This window comes from Sprattus sprattus (genome assembly GCF_963457725.1).
Source record: "Sprattus sprattus genome assembly, chromosome: 4".
Classification (NCBI taxonomy): Eukaryota; Metazoa; Chordata; class Actinopteri; order Clupeiformes; family Clupeidae; genus Sprattus; species Sprattus sprattus.
In genome coordinates this window covers 15,969,914-15,996,386 of record NC_137923.1, presented here as the reverse complement: position 1 = coordinate 15,996,386, position 26,473 = coordinate 15,969,914, and the positions used below count along the sequence as shown (strand labels likewise).

The 26,473-nt window shown below is 43.0% G+C and overlaps 1 protein-coding gene across 2 annotated transcripts; it reads left to right on the top strand.

Annotated features, from left to right (window-relative positions):
• Window positions 1-580: 580 nt before the first annotated feature.
• osbp (oxysterol binding protein) lies at window positions 581-22,415 on the top strand. Of its 2 annotated transcripts, none has more exons than XM_080837026.1 (16): window positions 581-656; window positions 1,746-1,916; window positions 3,245-3,456; window positions 6,861-7,023; window positions 7,379-7,490; window positions 8,013-8,211; window positions 8,801-8,915; window positions 9,156-9,210; window positions 12,865-13,032; window positions 14,626-14,871; window positions 15,050-15,170; window positions 15,275-15,378; window positions 15,983-16,078; window positions 16,367-16,554; window positions 17,483-17,709; window positions 20,040-22,415. In XM_080837026.1, the coding sequence occupies exons 2-16, from the start codon at window positions 1,783-1,785 to the stop codon at window positions 20,180-20,182; spliced, it is 2,283 nt and encodes a 760-aa protein (XP_080693152.1). In that variant the 5' UTR covers window positions 581-656; window positions 1,746-1,782; the 3' UTR covers window positions 20,183-22,415. The 2 variants fall into 2 exon arrangements, with proteins under 2 accessions (XP_080693152.1, XP_080693151.1); XM_080837025.1 differs by having other exon boundaries at window positions 9,153-9,210.
• Window positions 22,416-26,473: the final 4,058 nt, after the last annotated feature.

The window sequence follows — 26,473 nt, the reverse complement described above, 5'->3', positions numbered from 1 at the left end:
TTGCGTGAGTACTTTTACTTGTAAAGTAAATTTAAAAGTGATTACTTTTTACTTAAGTAGGATTGTTGATGTAGTACTTTTACTTTTACTTTCATATTCCTGGGTACTTGTACTTTTACTTAAGTACTAAACTTCAGTACTTCTTCCACCACTGCATCCAGGATATGCCTATGTAGTTCTGTGCAGCGGGCTGGTAGGCTACACCCTGCTAAAATGGAAGAAAAGCGAACACATGCATGATATTGCTGCTTTAAGGTGTTCCCAGTGTACCCAGTCTACCCTACATCGGAGTCCACACTTCCCTAACACCCACATTTGATATGCAACAGGCAACAACAAAAATCCTAAATCTAATTTGAAAACATGGGAACTAGTGCGCGTTTCATATTTCACAGCAATTCATTTAAAACCATACCCTAAATAGACTGCAAAACTATTTCCCTTGGGAATTTTACCCAAATGAATACGTAACTAAACACGGTTAGCGAAAAACAAAACGAAAACACAGGATGGGCTAAGAGGGAAAATTATGTCTCATTTCTGGGATGGGGTGGGCGGAATAAACAGTGGCCGTGCGGTCTGTTCTCTGAATCGAACGCGAGCCAGTAGTGAACATACCAAGCTTACTTCCTTCTTTCTAAGGGATTGTGTGAGAGGTAAGTGGAAATGGCAAGCTACAGTAACAACAAATGTTGTATGTCTTATGATCGGATCTTGATAATAGAAATGTCTACTTGATGTTTGTCACTGAATTAAATCAGTAGTTTCAAACGAACTGTCAACAACTCAGGTTGCTACTGTCATTTAAAATTTCTCCAGCTAGCCAGATGGCAACGAATCAGCTAACATTAGCTAGCGAACCAGGTAGCTAGAAATGTAGCTAACCTAACCTTACTGTATTATTCAGAGAGCTCGGCCGTTGGAATGTAACTTCAAAGTTAATAATCTGCATTAAACCTGTTCGACCATAAACACAAGCAAATAACTGCTCTTGTTGTCCGAAGATGAAATGTGAAGTCTTGATATATTCGGCTCATTTCGACCTACGTTTAGAAGCTGACGTTATTAGGGTGTCATTGCCGCAAACTCAGTTTACTGACATACTCCAGTCCCAGGTCTGCGACTTTTTAAATAGGCCGTACAGCTTTGACAATATAAAGGTTTCCCCAGGTAGATTATGTCAATAAACGAAAACTTATCCACCAGTCATCAATTACTCAGCAGTAAGGTTATTAGTGAACCGTAGTTTGCGTGCAGTGATCACGACAATGTTGTTAAAGCAAGGGAGGGTAAATGAATAGATAGCATAACAGACATAGCTATCATTCGCTAGCCACGTTCACGTTAGCTGTCTTTGTACACGTAGGCGAAATTGTGTAGGCAGAGATGTAGATGACAATCAAATCCTGCCATCGACAGGCTAACCGTTTAATAAATGAGGAATCAGTTTACGTAAAACGATAGGTTTGCAGTTAGCAACTTTAGTTAATCGGGGGATAAATGCACCTCAACAGTTGCTGGCTGTGAGATTTTCAACCTTCGTGAAAGCAGAACATTAAAGCCCAGTGCTGTATCATGCCTTAAGCGAAGCTGCTTATAACATTAAATTGTTACCCAGCAAAATCAGTGTAAAAAGTGGTCTAGATTGAGAACGGGCTTTTAATTTAGTAGCAGGTTGATCTCACAGGTACATGGAAACGGTAGACAACAAGCACTGTTTTGTACACATTTCCTTTATTTTTTAGGCCTCAATCCCACACTGTGAAGCCACGGGCTATCGTAATGTCGGAGCCCAAGGCGCCCACTCCGACACCAGGAGACACTTATAAAGGCTGGCTTTTCAAATGGACGAATTACATCAAGGGTTACCAGCGACGATGGTTCGTTCTGAGCAATGGTTTGCTGTCATATTACAGGTAAGTGAAATATGAAATAACATTTTGCTGTAACCTTGTGCTGGCCATAAGCTATCAGTAGAAAGAAAAAGTTTAAAGCTTTACAGACAGCCAGTTTAGAAATTTGCCAGTTACATTTTTGAATGATTCTACTTAGGGTGTCTATTCATGTTTTTGTCATAGATGGATTGCCAGACAGTATTGTGTTTTGACATCCCTGTTGAACTGTGTGTTAGTGTGCCATGTGAGACCGGGGTATTGGCAACTGCATCTTGCTGTGTAAATGTGTGTAACGCGAGTGAAGCTTGGCTAATGAGATTTGAGTTGGTCAGATAGACTTTGCTGATGGAGATGTCCCATTCACCTACCAGCTCTCTATCAATTATTAATTCTGTGCACAAGTATCTGAGTGTGCAGGTGTGCCTGTAAGTGAATAACTTATTTGGTTTACAATGTAACAATATCCATTGTTTGTTATTCTGGCTATTTCTTATCAATGTCTTTATCATTAACTTTGTCCTAAAACTGTAATTGACAGCTCCACTTGCAACAAGCCAATTAGAAGCACAGAGATGTTTCGCCAAACAACTTGGCCAGCCAAAATCTGATAAGGCTTTCTGAGACATTTTGAAAGGTCTAGTGTGTATCATGTGACTAAAGTCTTAGGGGGTCAGAGTAGGTCAGCAAGATCACCAGAGCTTGTTTAGATGCTGTTCCTGCTTGGCATCATCATGCTGCCTGCGACTCAACTCTTGTGTTTACAGTTTCAGCATTTGTTAGCCTGACTGGTGCTTCAGTTCAACTTGTAAGATAATGACTTGCTGGGACATTAGTTGGGGAGGGACATTTTTTTTTTTACACTTCAACAGCCTATTGCCTCACAATGCTGCTTTTCAGTGTTGCGCTGTTCCATGTATCCGAAACCTACTTTAGTGTACTCAGTCATCACTTTGAGAGCTATATCTGTTCCACCTAACTGTTGCCAAATCGGCTCCATCGTTTTTTGTCTGTTTTGAACAGTATGGCCCTGTATCTCTCAGGAAGTTACAGGTCCTATAAATCCTATGTGTTTAAGGTTCTCGGATTGGCTGATTGAGTGTGATAATTGAATTGAGATCTGTAGCGCCCCTTAGTTGGCACTTTATCTTGCTTTCGATACAGTTTAGTGCCCAGTAATCTACATAATTCAGTGCAGACCTTAATTGAGCCTCTTTAGTTTCTCCCCTGTGACTGCCAGTGCTAAACAGTGCAGTGGTGAAGCTCTGTGTTTGGCATTCTTTTCTCCAGAAGTTTACTTTGCTTTTGATATTTCAACTCCATTGTTTTTGTCTGTCTCTCTTTCCCTGCAGGACCCAAGCAGAGATGGGCCACACATGCCGTGGTACCATAAACCTGGCGACGGCCAACATTGTTGTGGAGGACTCCTGCAACTTCATAATCTCCAATGGTGGGGCGCAGACCTACCACCTGAAGGCCAGCTCTGAGGTGGAGCGCCAGCGCTGGATCACCGCCCTCGAGCTGGCCAAGGCCAAGGCGGTCCGGAATCAAGCAGATCAGTCAGGTCAGAGACTGGGCTGGCTAAGGGAGGTGGTGGGTTTGGATGTTATTTTCATGCAAAGTCATGTCAGAAATACAAGAACACTGCTGTACTCAATCCCAACGGTCATATTTGTAGCCTGAAAATGCATAGCATGCATATTTTTCAAAAAGCATCCAAATGCTCTTTCTTTTTTTAAGCAAACTGACATGACTGATTTTGATCTACCCACTACTACCCACTCACTATTTATTTTTCAGTTAGTGCAAGTTAAAGTTTTTGACGAATATGTGAGTATTCGGCTTCCTTTCCCTTATATCACATTCTAATATGAAAGGATTCTATTCCCTGTACATCAATGGTAAATCCATAACTAAGCCTCAATCATCTCAGCAGTCTGACTATTAGGGGTGGGTATCGCCAACCACCTCGCGATACGATACGCATCCCGATACAGGGGTCGCGATACGATATGTATCGCGATACATGCGATACGTACGTATACGATACGTATCCCGATATTTTAGGCTTATAACAAAAAAAAATTGCCTGTAACTCCTTGACAGTACATCATAACATATTTGTCACCTCATGTGGATTCTACAGAAACTCTGCTTTCAAATTATACCATCAACTGGATGATGGGCAAAGTATGCAGGCAGGCACATGAACCAAGTAGACGCTGTACAAAGAAACAGACAAAAAGAAAAAAAAAAATTTTTTTTTTTTTTTGTTGCACGTGAAGTATCGATACTGACGCCTCCGTATCGATACACGCATCGTAAAGAGGCCCGCGACGATGTATCCCCGTATCGATATTTTGAACACACCCCTACTGACTATTGGGGAGCTGTACTTTTTGACTTTACGTGTATTATCGCTATTCCTTCCTCATGTAACTACTTGCCAATATTTTTTAGATTTAACTTCATAAATGATGCATTACCATGGCCTATGTTAGGTAGAACATGATTCAATGCATGGCTACCTTTTTATTTGGATTGATTGATTATGTTACCACAAGACCACTGAGTCCTCAAATAATGGACTGTTGACTGTTCCTGAGTCTAGATTATGTATAGATATTTAGCTGTGTTGGCCCCTAGACTGTGGAACAGCTGACCACCTAAAATTAGATCTTTGCCTTGTGTGACTATCTACCAGACCTTCTTCCAAATCATTGGTACATTGATTGACTTTACATTGCTGCATTCCTGATAACAGTTTATTTGTGTCTTGTGTTGATTGTGGTGTTTATTCTTTTGTAGTTTGTTGCTTTCTACAGCTCTTGATCCGCTGGAATAGTTTACTGTGAAAGTATAAGATCGTAGCCTCATGCTTTTAGGTCATGACGCTATTTCAACTTAATTAAGTTGCCTTAGCATTGAACATATAATTTCATAGTCAAAGACTTGATACTCCTCAAGGTTTTAAGCATATTGTCATGTAGTAGGGGTCTGGTAGCTAGGGCTGAATGATTTGGGAAAATAATCTAATTGCTATTTTCCCCCAAAATATTGCGATTGTGATTCGATATGCGTTTTTTTTAAATGTTATCCTCTTTTTTTTCTCCAACAAAACATACTTAATGATTTAAATATGACACAATATTAGATACATTTAGTGTGAAATATTCTTTCCCACATTTAACATTTGAATTGAACTGCTCATTACAGAAACAAATTGGTGGCTTTGCCACTGTGCATTTAAGTTATTTAAACAAAGTCAAGTATAAACACAAGGCATGCATTTTTTTAATTGGCCTTATGCAGTAATTGTACTTCAGGGTTAGGGTTAGGATAAGCAGTTTTACCTTAAAATAACAGCTTTGAAAATTGGGGCGCTACAATGACTTTTAATATGGAGAATCGCCTCTGTGCCATTGCCATACCAGGGTCCGTAGGCAAATGACTGCGTTATGTAGGTGTGCCTGAAGCTACCTGGTTTTTACTGTCTGCCGAACTAGTAAGTAGCTTATTTGCCGTCTTGTGTTGCACTTGCTTGATGATTGCCTGTGTTAGGAAAGTTGTTGACTAACTAGTTGGTCATAGTGTCAAAGTAAGCACATTTCAAGAGATTTCGCTAGTTTGAGGCACTAGCATCTCGCTAGTGATTAGGAAGTGATCCGTTATGCTGCTTTAATCACTGTGTGCAAAATTTTCCATCTTAAAAAATGTTTTTTTTTTTTTAATCGCGGTTTTTATTTAAGTTGCGGTTTGAAAATCGTGTCTCATCATATCGCGATTAAACCGCAAATGCGATTAATCGTTCAGCCCTACTGGTAGCCCTGTGTTTTTATGCCTGATTTATTGAATGACCTTGTGAGCTTTAAAAGTGCATTATGCAACAATTATGCTTCAGGAATAGGGTTAGGATAAGCAGTTTAACCTTAAAATAACAGCTTTAAAAAAAATGGGGCGCTACAATGACATTTAATATGGAGAATCGCGTCAGTGCCATTGGCATAGCAGGGTCGATAGGCATATAACTGCGTTCTGTAGTTTCGCCTGCCGCAGCCCGCCGACCTGACTTGTTTACCTTCTGCCGATCTAGTAAGTAGCTTATTTGCCGTCTTGCTTAGTCTTGTGTTGCACTTGCTTGATGTTTGACTGTGTAAGGACAGTCGTTGAGTAACTAGTTTGTCATAATGTCAAAGTCAGCACATTTCAAGAGATTTCGTTAGTTTTAGCTGCTAGCATACCTTTAGCGAATAGCTATTGATCCTTATTGCACCTTTAAACTAGCTGATTTTGTGTAATCTTCCGTTGAAGTGTGATGTGGAGACAATAGAATAACATCATTATCGTTATATTCGTGCTATAAAGAAAGTCACATGTTGTTGCTTAGTTTCTGGTAGATAGCATCTTGCTTTGAGTTTTGGTTGTTTGTTCAAATGATTTATACATTTAGGTTCTTGTGAGCAAGTGGTTGTTTTGTTTCTGATGTGGCTTTTTGCAGTGGCATTGCAGTTTAATTGTTACTGACATAGTAAGGTTAAGGGCCAAAGGTAGTGGATAAGGGAACAAGAGGATTAAGTGTGGTGGCTGTCGAGAAGACGGGTGCACCAAGTAAACAAAGAAGGCGGCGAGTTGTAGGTGCTATTTTGGTGACCGACTGTAAAAAATCCTGCTCTCATCTCTCATCGGCCATGATGTTGTCAGGACAGAACTGCCATAGAGATCCACTATGCTACATGGTGTAAATTAGAGGAGTTAGAAATGTCTTTCATAGACTGCATTTCTGCCATTTGGCATCTTGTTCTGTCTCCTGTTTTTTCCCTTGATTTTGATGTTTTAACAGCACTATATGTCACAAGAATCAGTAAAATAACATAATTCACACTGTATATGATGCCTGGAAATGATTCCTTATGCTTTTATTTGTTTATTTGTTCCCATGTTCACTCTCTCATTCTTTCTTTGCCATAGATGATTCTGGTGATGAGTGTCCCATGTCTCCCCCCTCCGCGGGTCAGAGTGGGGCATCCCGGAACTCTGAGGTGCAGTCCACGTTGCGTACACTCGGGAGCAAGGTGGAGGACCTCAGCACCTGCAATGACCTCATTGCCAAACATGGTTCTGCCCTGCAAAGGTCAGGATTAGTCTCTATCCTGGCCTATCTTGTCATTTTGGTTTGTGTGTTGTAGAAGATATCCATATATGTGCCTTCAGGTATCAGCATTAGCTACAGCCAGAGCCTAAAAAAGTGCAGGAGCTGTAGCAAGTCCTGTTTTCACTGTGTCTATCTTAAACACATCTAGCATAGTTTTGTGTAAACTTGTACTTTTGTTTGGGCAACCTATGTACATTTGGGCCATCAAACAATGATAAAATGTGTTTTTGGAAGTATCACAATTTTAGAGAGAGAATAAATCTGTGTATTTTAATGTGAATCAAAGCTTGGTATGTGGCTACTTGAATGTTGCTTCACCATTTTCCTCTTTCAGGTCCCTGTCAGAGCTGGAGGGTGTGAAGATAGGTGGAGACACAGGTGACAAGATTCGGCAGGTGACCGAGAGGGCCACTCTCTTCCGCATTACTTCCAATGCCATGATCAATGTAAGTTACCCCTGAAACGCACCAGTTGTGCTACCAGACTCATGTCCTCACTCATATGGATAATGACACCAGCCCCACTCCTTAAACTTAGAATGACATTGATATACCAGATATGTTGTGCTCTCATTGGATGAACTTGAAGGAAAGGAGCTATAGAAGCTATACCGGTGGCATTAAAAAAAAAAGGAATATTCTGGAAAAAATGTTTAAAGCTCTTTTCCCCCTCCTCTGGTAATCCAAGTGAGTCAAATGAGAGCACATCATCCTGAGCTGACCATTATGTTTTAAATCCTTAGCAGTAAAAGAGATAAGTTAGGACATAGCCATGGTGCCCATCACGTCCTCACAGTCTAAAGGAGAAGATTGAGCCTTTGAATCATTAATTTGCCCTTTTCTTGAAAGTACAGTTGTGGCAAACCAGGATGGTAGCTTGGAGCACCCTCATCTGTGCACTGTAGAAAGTAGCATGCCACCTTGTTACTTTGCGGCAGCTTGTAACTTGTGGTGTTTTCCCCTGCGTAGGCCTGCCGGGACTTCCTATCTCTGGCTCAGGCCCACAGCAAGCGCTGGCAGAAAGCGCTGCAGGCAGAGAGGGAGCAGCGCGTGCGCCTGGAGGAGACGCTGGAGCAGCTGGCCAAGCAGCACAACCATCTGGAGAGGGCCTTCAAGGGCGCCACCGTGCTGCCCCCCTCGCAGAGCCACCCCGCCACAGACAGCAAAGGTATTGCAGACGCCCAAACTTTGCCCAAACCAACACTGCCCTCAGCAGTGCCCATAACGCTGTACTGTGTGGCAAAGCTTGAAACGACACTACACTGCATAGTGCTACCAAGCTCAGAATGCATAGCTTAGCCCCTAAGCAGTATAATAGCTGTCCCAGCTGGCCATTTCCTTGGAGAAGGCCTTCAGGGACACCAAGTGCTGCATCATAGAACAACCTCAGCACTAGCAGTAAAGGAAGGGCTGGCATTGGGGCATTGTACAGCATCACTTCACAGTGTAGCTTGATTGATACTGCGGTCTCTATTTGGCCCAACTGGAACTAATTTAATGCAGCACTGCTCTGTGTAGATGAATGCATGGTGCATATGGTGCTGCTTCACACTGTGTTTCGTCCTGGTGGGACTGAGACACATGACTGCATAGCGTAATCTTGCACTACAAAAAGGAACTTGGTGCAACTCACACCAATGAACCGTTCACTGTTGCTCACTCCAGACATTCACAATGTTCTGCAAAGGCTAGCATTCAACATTTTCAAGTTTAAGTCTGTCGTTCTCTTAACCCCATTTGCTTTCTTGCTATTTCAGGATCTAGCTCAGGAAAGGGCGATGCCAGTGACGAGGAGGATGAGAACGAGTTCTTTGACGCCATGGAGGACCCGCAGGAGTTCATCACCGTCCCTGCCGACCCCAAATACCACAGGTCTCCTCCTACTGTCCCTCTCTCTGCCCCATCCCACCCATCAACCCCTTTCCAGAACTTTCTTCTCAGTTCAGAAATAGACAGTTTGTCTTATTTATGTCGTTTTTGTCTTACTGGACCTAAGTGTGTGGCCTCTGCTTCCCTCCTTTCCTTTCCTCTCCCTCCTTCTCCTGTCCTGTCTTTCATTTTTCATTTTTCTCCCCCTTCATTCTCTCACTCTATTAACTTTTCTCTCAGGAGATCGGGCAGTAATGTCAGTGGGATCAGCAGTGAGATTGGAATGGATGACCAATCCGTAAGTGTCTGTGTGTATGTGCATGTACAGTCAAGCCGTAAAAGTCTGCTCACCCCTTTCACCTTCTCCACTTTTAATACGTAAAGACTTATACTACAAATAGATTGAGTAAATTTTTTGCCTCAAACAATAGCCAATAATGACGAAGTGAAAACAGGTTTTTAGAAAACATACAATATTGTTTTACTGACAAAAGTATGTTATTTAGGGGTTACATATTTGTACACACCCTTAGCCAAAAACTTGGTTGCTGCACCTTTGGCAGCGATCACAGCTTCAAGGCGTCTTGGAAAACAAGCTACGAGCTTGGCACACTTGTTTCTGGACATTTTTGCATATCCTTGCCAGCTCCATAAGGTTGGATGGGGAGCGTCGGTATACAGCCTTTTTCAGTTTTTTCCTCAGATGTTCACTTGGACATGCACAGACTTTCTTCAAAGCCACTCCTTTGTCCTCTTCGCTGTGTGCTTCGGGTCGTTGTCATGTTGGAAGGTAAACCTTCGCCCCAGTCTGAGGTCCAGAGCGTTTTCTTCAAGGATCTCTGTGTACTTAGCTGCATTCATCTTCCCTCTATCAGGACTAGTTGCCCCATTCCCGCTGCTGAAAAACATCCCCACATCATTATGCTGCCCCCGCAGTGCTTCACTGTAGGGATGGTATTAGCCAAGTGATGAGTGGTGCCAGGTTACCTCCAGACAAAAAGTTCAATTTCATGCCTTTGACTAAGGAGGGGGTTCCGTCTGGCCACTCTACCATAAAGGCCTGATTGCTGGAGTGATGCCTGGATGGTTGATCTTCTGAAAGGTTCTCCCATCTCCACAAGGATACGCTGGAGCGTCAGAGTGAGCCTCAGGTTCCTGCTAACCTCCCTGGCCGAGGCCTGTCTTCCCCGATTGCTCAGTTTGGCCAGGTCTATGAAGATTCTTGGTGGTTTCAAACTTCTTCCAGGTACGAATGATGGTGGCCACTGTGCTCTTTTGGATCTGTAAAGCTGCAGAGATTTTTTCCATAGCCTTTTCAATTCAATTCAATTCAATTTTATTTGTATAGCGCCATAACAATACAATTGCCTCTCGGCGCTTAACAGAGCCCAGAGCCTGAACCCCCTTAGTGCATGCACAACGGCAAAAGGGGCAAGGAAAAACTCCCTGTTAGGCAGGAAGAAACCTTAAGCAGAACCACGGCACATAAGGGGGGACCCATCTGCTTGAGGTCGGCCGGGTGGAGACAGGAAGGTGGGACGGGGGGAAGGGGGGAAGGGGGGAAGGGGAAGGGTTGTGTGGCAGAAGGGGAAGGGTTGTGTGGCAGAAGGGGAAAGGAAGCAACAGGGGCAATACACAGCCAGCATTTGGTCACTGGACATATACATCAGTGGCGGCTGGTGGTTTTTAAAGTGAGGGAGGAAGAACTGTGCGCCTGGTTGCCATTGGCCTGCTTATTCCGTTGGTGGCATAAGTATGTGAGATACAAGTTGTTTCAGGGTGTTTTTGAGGCCTACAGTACTACAAAATAGCAGGCAGGGATACAATTGATACAAAGCCACCAGTGTGGCACCATTGTACTTAAAAAGCTGGTGGGCAGCATGTCTTTGGACTAGACAAGGCCAGATGAAAGGATGAAAAGCCAATAAGTCAAATCAGGCCTACTCTTGATTTGACTAATTTTATTTTCAGCTGAAATTGTTAAAAAAAAATTAAGACACAAGACCAAAAGTGATGCCATTTAAAATGCATCATGCTCTGAATCATTCACTAACATCCTTTCCACAATATGAAACAACAAGTAACAAAGGCAACAAGTAAGAGAACATTATTTCAGAACTATTAACATTAACATCAGATTATGCCAGATTATTACAGCTATCACTCAAAGTAGCCTAGTATGAGGCCAATGCCCAAATTACAAGTAGGCTAATTACGAAACACATCGCGTTCTGAAACATTCATTAACAATTTCCATTCAGAATTTCAGCTGAACGTGAACAGTCAGACTAACAATAGGCGTATGAACGATTTAAACAAAACAGTACAGCCGATTGTTTTTTTATGGTACCAGTGAGCTATAAGTATTTCGCCTACCAGTTAGCATTATACGGCAGCGGTTTTACGTTTAGTGACATGGATTTTTGGAGCAGGTTTCCCTGATTGTTTTGATACTAACCTTCTCTCTGTAGCTCAATGAATGAAACGGTTTGTTCAATAAAACATGAACAATATCTTCGTTCTCCATTGCACGTCCTCTTTATTTGCAATCTTTCTACAACAATCTTTAAGGGTGACATGTTATCGGTAATATCCCTCTGCAGAATGGTTGAAGAGGGAAACTTCTTTCGGTATTAATGTCGAATCCCCTCCCTCCAACGCCAAATCTGTTTTTTATTGGTTAAGCGACGTTGGCGCAGACTCAGACGCTAGGGAGGTCTTTCCTCCCCTGGGCAATGTAAGTCAATGAGCCCCAAGAACCGCCCGTATCAGAGACAGATTCCATTGATTTTAATGGGAGCCAAAGGGAGGACGTCCTCCGTGCAGTAATTTCTTGTAACGATAGGGGGTGCTAATGTTATAATAAATAACAAATTATAATATGCATAGTATTAAATACTGATATCAAACTGCATTTTTAAAGGAGTTTAGTCAGTTCAATTTCAAAAATACATTCTCAAAAAGTTTGGGGAGGTTCTTCCTCCGTTTCCTCAATGGAAGAACCTCCACTGATATACATACATCTGGTGGTAAATACATGATACAGACCAGACCAGATTACTGTGCCAATAGGGTTACTGTTACAGGGGTAAGGGATGTAGGGACAGAGAAACATTTCGGTGGAGGCAATAATGTATATTGTATATAAAGGCTAGCATAGGGTATTGGGTAGAGAAGGTGTACGGCAAAGCAGTGGCGGTGGGTGCGGTTGGCCGAGGGTTTCTCTAGGTAGACCAGGTAGAGAGACTACGTGCAGAGTGGTGGGGGTGGGGAGGGATAGTTCCACTTCCATCAGCGATTGGAACACGCCTGGCTCCGGGGAGGCAGTGGACCTTGCAGGGGCCGCTTGTTGAAGGGGGGGTGTGGACATCTCGGACCATGGAGCTGCCGATGACCAGAGTGGTGGTCGTCACATCCAGCAGGAGAAGTCGTCGAGGGGATTTTCCAGATCTATGCCTTGACACAATCCTGTTTCTGAGGTCTGCAGATATTTCCTTTGACCCCATGGCTTGGAGTTTGATCTGCCATGCACTGTCAACTGTGGGACCTTATAAAGGCAGTTGTTGGCAATCCCCAATCATGTCCAATCAATTGAATTTATCACAGGTGAACTACAAATAGAAGTCTAGAAGTATCAATAGAAACAAAATGCCCCTCAGCTCACTTTTGGGTGTCATATCAAAGGGTGTGCACACTTGTGTACTTGATGTTTTACATTTTGATTTTTAATAAATAAGCACAAATGTCTAAAAACCCGTTTTCACTTTGTCATTATGGGCTATTTTGTGTAGAATTTTGAGACAAAAGATGAATTCAATCTATTGGGGTGTGCAGACTTTCTGGCTTGACTATATGTTTGTGTGCATGCGTGTGTGTGTACATTTACACTTCAGAATGAAACACATACATAACTGTCATATAACCATTACTCTCCCTCATTGGCCATCTGCAGCTAGATGAACAGTCGTTAGCGTCAAATCCGGAGTCTCCTCAACCGCAGGAGCTGGAGCCTGTGAAGAAGAGGCGGGTACGCATACCTGACAAGCCCAACTACTCCCTTAACCTGTGGAGCATCATGAAGAACTGCATCGGCAAGGAGCTCTCCAAGATCCCCATGCCTGTAAGACAAGCTATTGTTTTTCTTAGCAGTCTAGTTATGTGTAATTCTCTATAAAACTGCATCATATAGTTGCACTAGCCATCCATCAGAAAACCATCAAGCATTTGTGTTTATGAGTGGTAATAGATTATGAGTGGTAATAAATTATCGTAGATTTTAAATATGAATGCTTCACTAGGGTTGCAGGTATTCTTCACCAAATACATCATCATCAATAACAGTTATCACAAATAATACCAAATCTAACGAATAGTATTTAGACTGCTTGGGTAAAGAAGTTATCCCTTTTCAAACATCCTTCATAGTTTGTTGATGGGACTGTAATGCCTCAAGATTACCACTGCATAGATCTGATTAGGCCAGAGTGACTAATGATGTATGAGTGCAGGTGTGCATTAAGGCATTGTCAGATTAGAGGCCTGTGACAGAAAATGGTTTATCAGTCAGTGCGGGCACATGATGGCAGCACTCCGATCCTATCCGATTCTCTCCATGGGGTCTCCATGGGGGGTTAACTGCTCTATCTCAAAGCACATGGAAGTGACAAAACTAGATCAGTTCAAATCAAATGCGGAATGTTTACATCTGCTACCGTTGATTATACAGTAAATACGTTGTGAAATGAAACAAAACCGTTGATTATACAGTAAATACGTTGTGAAATGAAACAAAAACACACCACAGTTAAAGTTGTATTAGTATTGATTGATTCACATCGATATGAATGGATTACATGACTAACAACGGGTGGAAAAGTAATAAGAAAATATTTGTTCACTGAATTAGTGCGTTCTGTCCCAAACAGTTGCGTTCCAGTTTCTAAGTTTCACTTTCGCTTTCAGTATTTCAACTTGAATGAGAGGGAGCACAAGAACTGAGCGTCTAGCAGCGTTTATCATATCATATACATTATATATGATGCATGTATATGTCTGTGGGCACGATCTCAAGCACGTGCAAAAGTTGTTGTTGTCCAATTTGAATCAGATACGAGAGACACATGCGCGCCCAGTCCAATTACCAGCGGAATCGAATCGTGTGTCTGGGGGTTTACATCGGAGTCCAGTCGGACTCAAGTTGGACACAATGAATCTAGTTCTGGGGAGTCACATGTGTCCAATATCCAATTTAAATCGGACTGAAATCGGAAATTGGACGCATGTGTCCACACTGAGTCTGTGTTCCACTAATCCTGCTTTTTCTTCTCCTATCATTTATCTTTACCCACCTCCCTTTAATCCCACACTTCAATCCTGCCCTGGTTTCCCTTCCTCCCATCCCATTAAATCTCTCTCTATCTCTCTCTAAATGCTACGCATCCCAATAACTGCTTTTTGTGTATTGTCTTTCCTATTCCTGCTGTGTCCCTCATGCTGCTGTCTTCCTTCTCTCTCCCTCTTTTCTCTCTCTATCTATCTCTCTCTCTCTCTCTCTCTCTCTTGCTCGCTCGCTATCTCTCTCTCTCTCTCTCTCATGTGTCTTTTTCTCCTCTACCCCACCCTCCATTTTCTTCTCCCTCCTTCTTGTCCTTGTTCTCACCCCCGCTCCCTCTGTCCTCCTCTGTTTTCACCTTTGCGCTCTCTTTCCCCGTAGGTGAACTTCAACGAGCCCATTTCCATGCTGCAGCGGCTGTCTGAGGACCTTGAGTACTCAGAGCTGCTGGATAAGGGGGCCAAGTGCCAGAGCTCCCTGGAGCAGCTGTGCTACGTGGCGGCCTTCACCGTCTCGTCCTACTCCACCACTGTGCACCGCACCGGCAAGCCCTTCAATCCTCTGTTGGGGGAGACCTTTGAGCTGGACCGCCGCCATGACAGCGGCTACCGTTCGCTCTGTGAACAGGTGAGGGGCGGAAGAGTTGTGCGCGCACACTGTATCCAATCTGATTTTGTGTGTTTTTATTGTTTTTTGTTTTGTGCTGGGGTAGCTAAAACTGTAAAGGTGAAATTCCTTCTAAATGTATCCTCCAGTCTTTGGCTCACGCAAACGGTCTGTTGAATCTGTCCCTGTACCTCCACAGGTGAGCCACCACCCCCCAGCAGCATGCCATCATGCCATCTCAGAACGAGGCTGGACCCTGAGACAAGAGATCACCCTCGCCAGCAAGTTCAGGGGCAAATACCTCTCTATCATGCCTCTGGGTGAGTGTGTGTGTATATCTGTTGCGTTCCCCATCTGATATCGATATGAAGTTGCTTTTTCATGATATTTTATGCCTATGGTGTTCCTTTCTCACTTTTCATAGGCTCCATTCACTGTATTTTTGAGAAAAGCAACAATCATTACACCTGGAAGAAAGTCACTACCACTGTGCACAATATCATAGTTGGCAAACTGTGGATAGACCAGGTGAGTTGGAACTAGTTATTGAAACCCCGGTTCAGATCCCGGTTCAGATCCTGCTGCATCTGTATTATCCATTTACGTAATCCTGGTATAGACACAGTGAGGTTCATGTAAGGAAAGATGTGACCACACTGCATTGCAGAAAAATTAAGCTGGAATCTAGACTTAAGCTATGCTCAGACTTGGAATCCGATCATATTTGAAGAGCAAGAAATCAGATTTTGATCTGATTTTTTTTGTTTTGTTCTGATATAGCATAAAATTCACATGCCCATCACACGTACAGGAGACATGCTAGTTGTCCCTGGCAGAGGGGGCCATTGATGAGCGTTGCAGGCAGACTTGCTCCGTCTCTGACGCTGTCTCATTACTGTCCTGCACCACAACTGCACATTGCCATGTGGTATATTTCCCTCCTTGTTGGTTTGTTTTGTGTTAACATTACTTCTGGGATTGGGACTGACCGTGTGAACCTAGCCTATGTCTTGAGTTCAAAATGATGCGCCATGTCCTATTACGGTCATTTCAATTTAACATGATGATCTCTTACATGGATGTTTTGGTTGTTTTCTCTCTAACTCATTCCCCTCTCTCTGTCTGTTTTCAGTCAGGAGAAATAGATATTGTTAATCACGAGACTGGAGACCGCTGTCACCTTAAGTTTGCACCATACAGCTACTTCTCTAGAGATGTGGCCAGAAAGGTGAGTCCTTGGAGAGGCCTCAAACTGGCATTTCATACTGCAGCATCTGTGTGAAGACACTCTTGCAACACACGTCAGATCATTTCAGCCAGAGCATAAATCTCTTCATTCACCTCACCTCTGTCTCTCTCACTCTCTCTCTCTCTCCCTCCCTCTCTCACACTAATGCATTCATTCTGGGTAGCGGATGAACCCGTCCTCACCGGAGGGAGGTTTTTTTTTTTAAGTCCAAGTCATTGTCTCTCTGTGTCTCTCTGACTGGCTTCTTCCCTCCTTCTCACTGTGCAGGTGACGGGTGTGGTAACAGATAAGGAGGGGAAGGCACACTACGTCCTGTCAGGCACGTGGGATGAAAAGATGGAGTTCTCCCGTGTCATGCAGAGCAGCCGGGGAGGCGAGAATGGCACAGAGGGCCGCCAGAAGACTGTCTACCAAACACTGAAGGCCCGCGAGATCTGGAGAAAGACCCCATTGCCGTGAGTTGAGTGACTGAGTGAGTGAGTGACTGAGTGAGTGAGTGACTGAGTGAGTGAGTGAGTCAGTCAGTCAGTCAGTCAGTCAGTCAGTCAGTCAGTCAGTCAGTCAGTCAGTCAGTCAGTCAGTCAGTCAGTCAGTCAGTCAGTCAGTCAGTCAGTCAGTCAGTCAGTCAGTCAGTCAGTCAGTCAGTCAGTCAGTCAGTCAGTCAGTCAGTCAGTCAGTCAGTCAGTCAGTCAGTCAGTCAGTCAGTCAGTCAGTCAGTCAGTCAGTCAGTCAGTCAGTCAGTCAGTCAGTCAGTCAGTCAGTCAGTCAGTCAGTCAGTCAGTCAGTCAGTCAGTCAGTCAGTCAGTCAGTCAGTCAGTCAGTCAGTCAGTCAGTCAGTCAGTCAGTCAGTCAGTCAGTCAGTCAGTCAGTCAGTCAGTCAGTCAGTCAGTCAGTCAGTCAGTCAGTCAGTCAGTCAGTCAGTCAGTCAGTCAGTCAGTCAGTCAGTCAGTCAGTCAGTCAGTCAGTCAGTCAGTCAGTCAGTCAGTCAGTCAGTCAGTCAGTCAGTCAGTCAGTCAGTCAGTCAGTCAGTCAGTCAGTCAGTCAGTCAGTCAGTCAGTCAGTCAGTCAGTCAGTCAGTCAGTCAGTCAGTCAGTCAGTCAGTCAGTCAGTCAGTCAGTCAGTCAGTCAGTCAGTCAGTCAGTCAGTCAGTCAGTCAGTCAGTCAGTCAGTCAGTCAGTCAGTCAGTCAGTCAGTCAGTCAGTCAGTCAGTCAGTCAGTCAGTCAGTTTCTGTCAAGCATATCCATAGAAACACTTTCAAACACAAAACTATCATCGCCATGTTAAGCTCTAAATGTGTATTTACAATCATCATTAAACTCTCATTACATCTGGTTAGCTGTCCTCTGCTCATCCTCATGCCCTTCTCTCCTTTTGTGGTGTAGAGAGGGGGCCGAGAACATGTACTACTTCTCCACATTGGCGCTGACGTTGAACGAGCTGGAGGATGGCGTGGCCCCCACGGACAGCCGGCGGCGGCCAGACCAGCGGCTCATGGAGCAAGGCCAGTGGGAGGAGGCCAACGCTGAGAAGCAGAGGCTGGAGGAGAAGCAGCGCAGCGTGCGCCGCGAGAGGGAGAGGGAGGCCCGCTCTGCCGACGTCGATGAAGAGGGTAAGACGGAGTGAGGGTTTCAGTGAGTGGCCAGGGAGCTTGAAACATGAGTTTTTTTCCCCCAACAGAACTGTAAAGTTTATGTGTGCACTTCATGTCTCTCTGTTGGTCTCTGTCTCTGTGTGTCGTTCACCCTGTCCGTCTCTTGTCTCTGTCTCTCTCTCAAGCTGTCATTGAGGACTCCATTAATGACACACCTTTGAAAAGCAAGTACTTCTTTTCCTCTTTTGCCTCCCCATCTTTTTGCCTACTTCATGCACATAGGCATATGTGTGCATCAGAACTCAGATACACACCCAAGTCTGCATTTTTTTCTCCCCTCATTTTTCCTTCCAGTACTTTTATGTAGGACCACAACCAACCACTATGGGCATGTTAGTTCTTATAGTTCTAGGAGTCTTGCCCATTAGAAAACCGTTGAGCTCCTCAGGATGTGCAGCCTGGACAACTGATGATAAAACTGTGGTGGTTTTGTATAAAGCGAAAGTAGTACTTTTTATTTTAGTTGATTCATCCTTGTTTTTTTTGTGTTTGCCATATTATATCCATCCATCTACTATTTAGCCGACGGAGAGGAAATGACACCTGAACCTATTGAAACTCCTGAGAAAAGCAAGTATTTTCTCTTGTCCTGTCAAAGTGCTTTTGGGTCGTTTCTCTACTAGTTTGAGTCTCTCTTCCAAGCCAAGAACCTTTTCCCTCCCTCTTGCTTCTTAAGCACTCTTCTCATGATCTCCTCTCCCAGTGCCACCCCTGCATATTCATCCACCTCTATCCCTCTGCACATCCTTCTTTGCCTGTAGACCTACACATGTTATGACTTGAGTGGTTTCAAACCCTCCTCTGTCTAACAGTGGTCTGCAAGTGTATACATACACACAGGTATCACTGTCCCTTAGTGCCTTAGAGACGGCAATTAATAGCCATCTACAGATAAAATTAGGCTCTGCTAATCAAACTGCCACAAGAAAAGACTTGGTTAGAGTCATCTCCGACCAGCAAGTAGTCTCATATTGAGAGGCGCCCTGACAATAGTTGTCAGGCCACTTATAATCCACACTGTCCACCCTGGTGGGCGTAGCTGTCATACTTCAATCCCTTTCCAATGCAGGAAGGTAGTCAAAGTGTATACGACAGATACGATGTAGAATACTTTTATTGGGCTGACTATTAAAATAGGATTCGGCTAAGATTGTGGTTGTTACAAATTTGCTCTGGTATTAGCCAAAGGTGGCTCCCTGCTATTCCCTTTGTAGCTTTTCAGTCATTTGTTCATTTCATCATCATTTCATGTCGGTCATGTTGATCATCTTGTATCCCTTTCATTCTATGCCTTCCTCCATTTCTCTGGCTTTCAGTTGATGTAGAGGACACCACCTCCTCTGACATCTCCTCATCAAGCAAGTAGCCCTAATTTTGTTTTAAAAAGTTAAACTTCCTCCTGCACATTTGGATCACAGTTCACTTGCATTCTTCTTTTTTCTTTCCTCTGCCTGCCACTTGTTACCATTGCTTCAATTTTCTACCTATGTCTCTCTTTCTCTTTCTCTTTCTCTTTCTCTTTCTCTTTATCTTTCTCTGTCTGTCTGTCTGTCTGTCATGTTTCTCGGTTAATCATGCAGCTGAGACATTGCCAGGCCCATCATCATTTCAAAGCAAGTACCAGCCTTTCCCTTTCCTTTCTCACCCTTTCACTACTCTGAGAGAACTGAGAGAATGCACAACACATAGCCTGTGGAAAGATGGACTTAAGGAGAATTCCTCATTGGTCTCTGACCAGGGATTCTCTGAGTGTGGAGGGTTTGTTTTTACTTTTTTCGCATCTTCATTAGTTTGTTTCGTCATACATGTTCCCTGTATTTTCTCTCCATCAGTCGATGGCATGGAGGGGCCTTATGGATGTCCGGTCAAAAGCAAGTAACGTTCACTCTGTGTACCCCTTGTCTGCCTGTCCTCTGTCATCCGTCTCTACTTTCCTGTCTGTCATCTGTCCCTGCTCCTGTTGTGTCTGAATCTGTTCATGTGCAGTCCTCCGCTGTTTGTAGGTCAGGATTTGTTGTACCTCATGTTCTCAGGCAGCACTTGAGGCAAATGCAGTGATTTGCTGTAGAGAACAATACTAGCAGTGAGACCTCCTGTCCCAGCCACCGCCCCTCCATAGAGCTCCACCCAGTGAAGGTCAAAAGCAGTGTCTCTGCCTCAGTGGTTCTGGAACCGCAGGCATGTCCTCTGTGATCTCATCCCGTTCAAGGCCCGCCTTCCAACTCTGTATGACCAAACTGTGCAGATTTATCATTGGTGTTCCCTCTCCTCTTTGTGTTCCCTTGTAGCTGTCCACCAAGACAACTATTCGGCTCAGTGGTTCGATCACTTTGACGACCCGCACACTGGGGAGCAGACGCACCTCTACAAGGGTGGCTACTGGGAAGCCAAAGATCAGGGCACCTGGGAGAACTGCCCAGACATCTTCTGAACAAAGCAGACAAATTGGAATACCCTGATGTCCATCACCTTCGCAGAGGACAACCTGGACCACCAGAGGACTACTCGGAAATTTCACTGCAAAACTATAGACGCCCCCGTCACCAGCCGACCCTGTCTCTCACTTGTTCTCTCTTTAGCCCCTTTCGGGTGAGACCGTGCGGACACAACCAGGAAACTGTTCATGCAGCAAGACTGGAGCCTCTTGCTGTGCCTTCATTTCCTTTTATACAAGGTGGAAGAAAATACACAAGTAACAACACTGACCACTTCATCGTTCCCCAACCCCCTCTGTTCTCACATTTTCCTCCATTCTCTCCCTTTTTCTGCGTTTCTGGCTTAGAATGGAGGGGGTGATGCTCCTGTAGATGGACTTCTTAGACACTAGAGATTATAACACTGTTTTTGCAAATTGCATCACTTTAACGTGCAGTATGACTGGGAGTCTGCAGCCCCACAAAACTTCGGACTCAAACTCAACAGCTTGCTCCCTGCTCTACTCTTTCATGGGTTAGTGGATTTTCCCTGAGAAAGGAGAAAGGGGGTGTTGTATATGAAGGGATTAAAGTGTGTGTGCGTGTGTGTGTGTGTGTGTGTGTGTGTGTGTGTGTCACCAGCCTATGTTTGCACACACACCCTTTGTTTGGGGCAAGAAAGGGACCTCCACACTTGCCGTCTACCACCATCACCTTCTCTGGACACCCTCATTTGGCTTGCCCAGCATGTACCCAGTAGGGGACAATTCCACATGTAAGCAACATCCAAAAGTTTTAATTCCTCCCCCCCCGTCCCCCCAGGTGTCCCTCCAAAGAGACATACAAGCCCATTCTTTTTCTACAAGGTCTTTCTAGTCACCCAAACCCAAAAGACTAAATGTCCATGGTGGTAGACACACAGTACATATGTGAACTGCCAAGGCCCTGTGGGTGCCAACAAGGGCCTGTGTGTATGCACAAAGAGAGACAGCCAGACATGCAAACAAAGATACTGCTCCCTTGTTTTTCTGGTGTTTGTTTTTCACTGTATGTATCATTGCTGAAGTGTCTTTGATTCTTAAGTGTGTAAGTGTCTGTTGCACTGAACACCTAATGTAGCTTCTGCAACATGAAGAAGAATCAAGAAGAGACAAAAAAAGATAGAAGATGTGTATCGTCAACTGAAGTCCTAACCGTAGTGCGAGTAAGGGGGCAGGTGGAGTGCAGGAGCTGGAGCAGGAGCTGAGTCCCTCCCTGCCTCATAGTGACATGGCAGGGCGATGTGTGCCTTGGCAACATGTCGCTGAGGATGGTTTCCCTGGGAGGGGGGGGTTGGTGTTGTTCCCCCTTGAGGGGAGAAGTATTATCATCAGTACCATACCCAGAGGGGTAGGTGTGTATTTGTGAGATTTCTGCCGAGTGTTGACAACTGTAAAACAAATTTGTTTGTGTGGCACGTATGTGTGATGTGTGCAGCGTTAATTGTATGTTCTACGAAGAAGAAAAAAATCACATTATTTTCAAGTGTACTTAAGGAAAAAAACACAAAGAAACTAAGAACACAAAGCAAAATATTGCAAATGTGTGTGTGTGTGTGTGTGTGTGTGTGTGCGTGTGTGTGCGTGTGTGTGTGCGTGTGTGTGTGCGTGTGTATATAATATAATGAAGTAATAATTATAATAATATTAAATTTGATATGACACTCATAGTTAGAGCTATAATTACAATAATGGCATTTTTGATGTGTTTGGAAGGTGATTCATTTTGACTTCTGCTGTCTTTCATGTTTTTTTTCTCTGATTGGGCTGAACACTTACTTTCCTTCTGGTATGTGTTACAGAGGAGCTTCTGAATCTCAAACCATTTAGGTTTCTCTGTGGGTTTCCCTCAGCAAAGTCACCTCTCCCTCCATTTTTTTTATTTAGATATCGTCAATGGTTCTCTGCTGATTTCCCCCCTTTCCATTCTGCTGCTTTATGTAAGAAAAAATAATTATATATTTTGTGAGTTTACATTTTTCTGTCTTTTTTTTCTTTTGTTTGTTTTTATTTTCTCTGCATTTTTCATTGGACTTCTCATCTTGTCATTCCATTCATTCTCCCTGTTCTGTTTCACTGTCTGCTGCCCTTTTTTTCCTCCTGTCTCATTTTGTCATTTAATTTGGCCTGTGCGGTATGTTGGTGCAGAGTGTCCGGATTGTAACAGTGGCACTAGGTGACGATGTAATAAAGTAAGACTGGAGGAAAGGTTCGTAAGACCCTGCTACTGTTGGTGTGTGATTGTCTTGCCGAACATCAGTGTTTTTGAAACTGCCACAATCCCTTTGTGGCATGGGAAATCGGAGTGAAATGGGATGAACATTAGAGCTGTGAAATGATGAAAGCCAGCTGTTCATACTGAAAGGTTCAGGTCCAAAAAGAGACCTTTAAAGTCAAGCATGTTCAGTATAGTACTGATTATTGTGATTAATACAGAATATAATTGGGGGCACGCAGAGAGAGTAGATCTCAACATTAAATAAAGTGAAAAATATTCCTGGATCCAGAGCCACTCCAGAATTCAAAGGTGCAGTAGGTTGGATTTAGTGGCATCTAGTGGTAAGGCTTTAGATTACAACAAACTTAATTACCCTCCCTTTCCAAGTGTGTAGGAGAAGCTACGAAGGCTGTCAGGTGCCATAACAAAACGTGAAAGGCCCCCTTCGTTTTTTGGTTTGTTAGTTCTGGGCTACTGTAGAAACATGACTGTCTTTGTGTAAGAGGACCCGCTTGCTATGTAGATACAAAGGGCACATTCTATGTAAAGGGAACATGATTCGTAGAATACTATATTCTATTTCCGCTAATAGATCACCATAAATCCTACGTACTGCATCTTTAATGGATTATTCCTTGGCCCATGCTCCACCCCTCCACGAAGTTTCATGAAAACCGAGCTGCGTAGAACTGTTGACAGACAAACAAACAAACAGAGAACATAACCTCCTTGGCGGAAGTAATAATAAAAGTAAAGGCTCCCTTTGGGTGAAGAACACTGCAACTCCCAAAACTGTTGAACTTCCATAGAGATGTTATTTCCTCGTCATTGTCAATATTTAAAAGTGGTGAAGGCCAACTACAACCACTGCTGTTAAGAATGCTTTCCTGTAAATAAATAATTATTAGACCAGAATGGACACCATAGGCTACCTCCAGTTCAAATAATTAGCTTGATACAACACAACCAAATGAGCCAGGAAACTGGGTTATGATGCCTCATTTTTAGGCTGCTCTTAGCTGGGTATTTAACTGGGAGCACAAAATGACATAGTAAGTAGTCTGGGTGGGTCATAAAAACAGTCCAAATCTACATAGGAAAACATTGAAAAATTGACACTTTTGTATTGTATTGCATTAAGATTATGGTTAGGGCTACTGTGTTGTTACATGCAGATTATTAATGTAGCACTATATTTAATGCATATAGTGCTACTAGAGAATAGAAACCTAAGGTTTTAGTTCCTCTTCTTTGGTAACTGTGTCATGTGGGGAACCCGTTACAGCAAGTGGGTAGTCATTAGCTTAAATAGAACGTGTCTCTCTTCAGAGCTTTTCTACTCCATGCCACGATATACTGAAATATTTCCAAATTATTTTAAGTTTCATTTTCTGAGAAACCAAAGGGCTCTGCTCTAGAGATTACAGAGGAAACAGGAAAAAGCAGGAAGCATTGAACACTGCAATTCAGCCTTCGGTGCCTGTGCTCCATTACCAAGGTACAGTACCATGTTCCTGATAAGCTGTATATTTAGTTTATTTTATCTTACTTTGTTACATCTGTGGGAAGTGAATGGATGTTTTCATGGCATCTGTGCATTTACGTTTATAGACTGAATTGCACAGAGATGCGAGACTTTCAAATCCTTAGTTAATAGCACTTTACTACTAGACTTCATTTTATATGTATTGTAGGCATTGTATTCAGCTTTCTAGATACACATTTTATGTATGAAAAACACCAATATTCTTTAATGTCAATTATTCTGAACTCTTCTTTTACTTCCAACAAAAAAAGATACTTAGGTCAAAGTACCATTCTTAAGGGGGGGCAGTGTACAGTGTTGATGACACTAAATCCTGAGCTAGGGCAGAACTGGATTTTGACTACAGTGTGGAAAGAGGGAAGATATGCATGAAAATTATACTGTATGTATGAAATCTTTTGCAAGAATAACATTTCAGAAATGAAACATTAGGGGATAGTGGGGTGAGTTGTGCCAGTTTTTACTTAAAGTGACTTTTAAGTGAGGCCATGACAGTAATGTTTCCAACTAAAATCTGTACATACAGTATATTTCAGGATGTGGTGCATCCTTGGGAACAATCACTTTGGATCTGAAATAAAGTATTTAAGAAATATAGCTTTCTGAAAAAAAGTGGTCCTGTGGAACAACTTGCCCCTGGTGCGGGGTAAGTTGTGCCATTAAAGAAAATACATTGGGGTAAATTGTGCCATTGATTATTGAAGTAAAACAGTATATTTGCATCTCAGAAACTGTGATGCTATATAAAAGCTAGACAAATTCAATGCAAAATTACAGTTAAAAGTTATTTTACAACATCAAAGGCCGATTTTTTACAAGCCTATTGCGCCACATGAGCACATCAAAGGTCCATTTTCTTAAACAAGGCCTAGGGCTTCCTGGACACATAAGAACAAAGTTGAGTTGAGTCAATTATATTTAAAGGTAATTTACATGAACATTTTATTTCCCTTTCAACCCCTCTTTTTAGATCTTTTTCGGTCCAAACTTTTACTAAGGGCAACTCATTAATTATTAACAGCAGTGGTTGTCATATATTTAATTGATGATTTAACAGGCAATCGCAAAATGGCTATACAATGTAATCCCATGAGCCAAGCATCTGCGTCAAAGTAAACTGCTTGTTTTCAACACTGACAGGCTTATCAAGCTATGTGTCTGACAACACAGAAAGGATCCCCACATAGAAAGGCCTGTGTCTATTTACCTCAATAACTGTAAAGAAACTGTTAAGTTTCTGTAGAAAATGTTACCCTTAAAATCCTATTGTAGAGGAAAATACATTTATGTTTGTGTTTCATGGTGTTTCGAAAATGTCTGGTGAGTTCAGGGACCGTTTCAACATCCAGCAGCCATGCCAAAACAAGGTCTACAACACAGACAAAATGACCTTGCTACATGCTAACCATGTAAATGAAAAAACAAAACAAAACCTTCATTAAATCTCAACCAGTTTTAATCCGTTCAAGCAAAAGATCAGGCCAGCATTACAAAAAAACTGAACATGAAAAGAAAAACAAGTTTTGGTCTGTTATTGCAGAGAGCTGCTACTTTCTTGGTAATAAGAGGGACTAACTGAGCATGTCCAATATGAGTGTCATCATTCTAGCTTGTTCCTGATTGTAGAAAATGTGTGTGTTGCAACTGTCCCTTGTTGAAACTCCCCATGCTCCCCTACCCCTCATGTAAGAGCACATCTACACAAACTCTTTGTTTTTTCTTTTATTTCCCTTTAGCCATGCCTGTACAAACACTGAATGAATTAAGCCAGCTTAAGGATTCCAACTTTGGTCGCCCAAACCCAAAACATGGACTTAAGCTTCTGTTCTGGTTTGCTCATGACTTCGTCAGATTCCAATCCAATCAAATGGTCGCTACATCCCACCCAAGTCGTGGCGATTTTGGTTTCCACCAGTTTTACAACGATGATGATGACACCAACCCACTCCTTCCGCATCAGAGTCTTAATTATTATGAGGTTGGCAACCTGAATGAGGGAACGGCTTTCCACCTTCCCAAGTACGTCAGAGAACAATACACCGGCCTCCAGGACGACAGTAATACCAACCGCATTATTATAGCCATTGACTCTGATTGGTGTATTCATAGAGTGTATGTAACTCAGCATTCTGACTGCATCAATTTCTCACGCATTCACACCTATCGTATCAGCCAAGGCCTTGTCAACATTATAAGCAGACTGAATTTTACCGAATTTCTGACAGAGATGGGTGAACGAGAGCTTCCAAAAGCACTGCAGTCGGATTCTCGTGGTGATGTGCATTACACACCCCCAAGACACAGGCCTACTGAGAGCAGCGATGAGTGTAAATTTCTTTGTCTATTTGTCTTCATTGTCTTCATTGTAGTTGTCATGGTTGTCATCAAGTACAAATGGTGGATTCACTGACCTTGTAATTTTTTTTATCATTTTTAATGTCAGTTTTCATACTGCCTTTTCTACGCTCTTTTGGGGCCATTATTAATGTTTTACCTTTTTTTTTAC

Bases quoted from the DNA above. Each gene is read 5' to 3' on its own strand.
- osbp (XM_080837025.1), top strand. From the start codon at position 1,783: ATGTCGGAGCCCAAGGCGCCCACTCCGACACCAGGAGACACTTATAAA. The intron at 8,212-8,800 runs GTATTGCAGACG...TTGCTATTTCAG, and splicing joins CCCCGCCACAGACAGCAAAG to GATCTAGCTCAGGAAAGGGC. The intron at 8,916-9,152 runs GTCTCCTCCTAC...CTTTTCTCTCAG, and splicing joins GCCGACCCCAAATACCACAG to GAGATCGGGCAGTAATGTCA.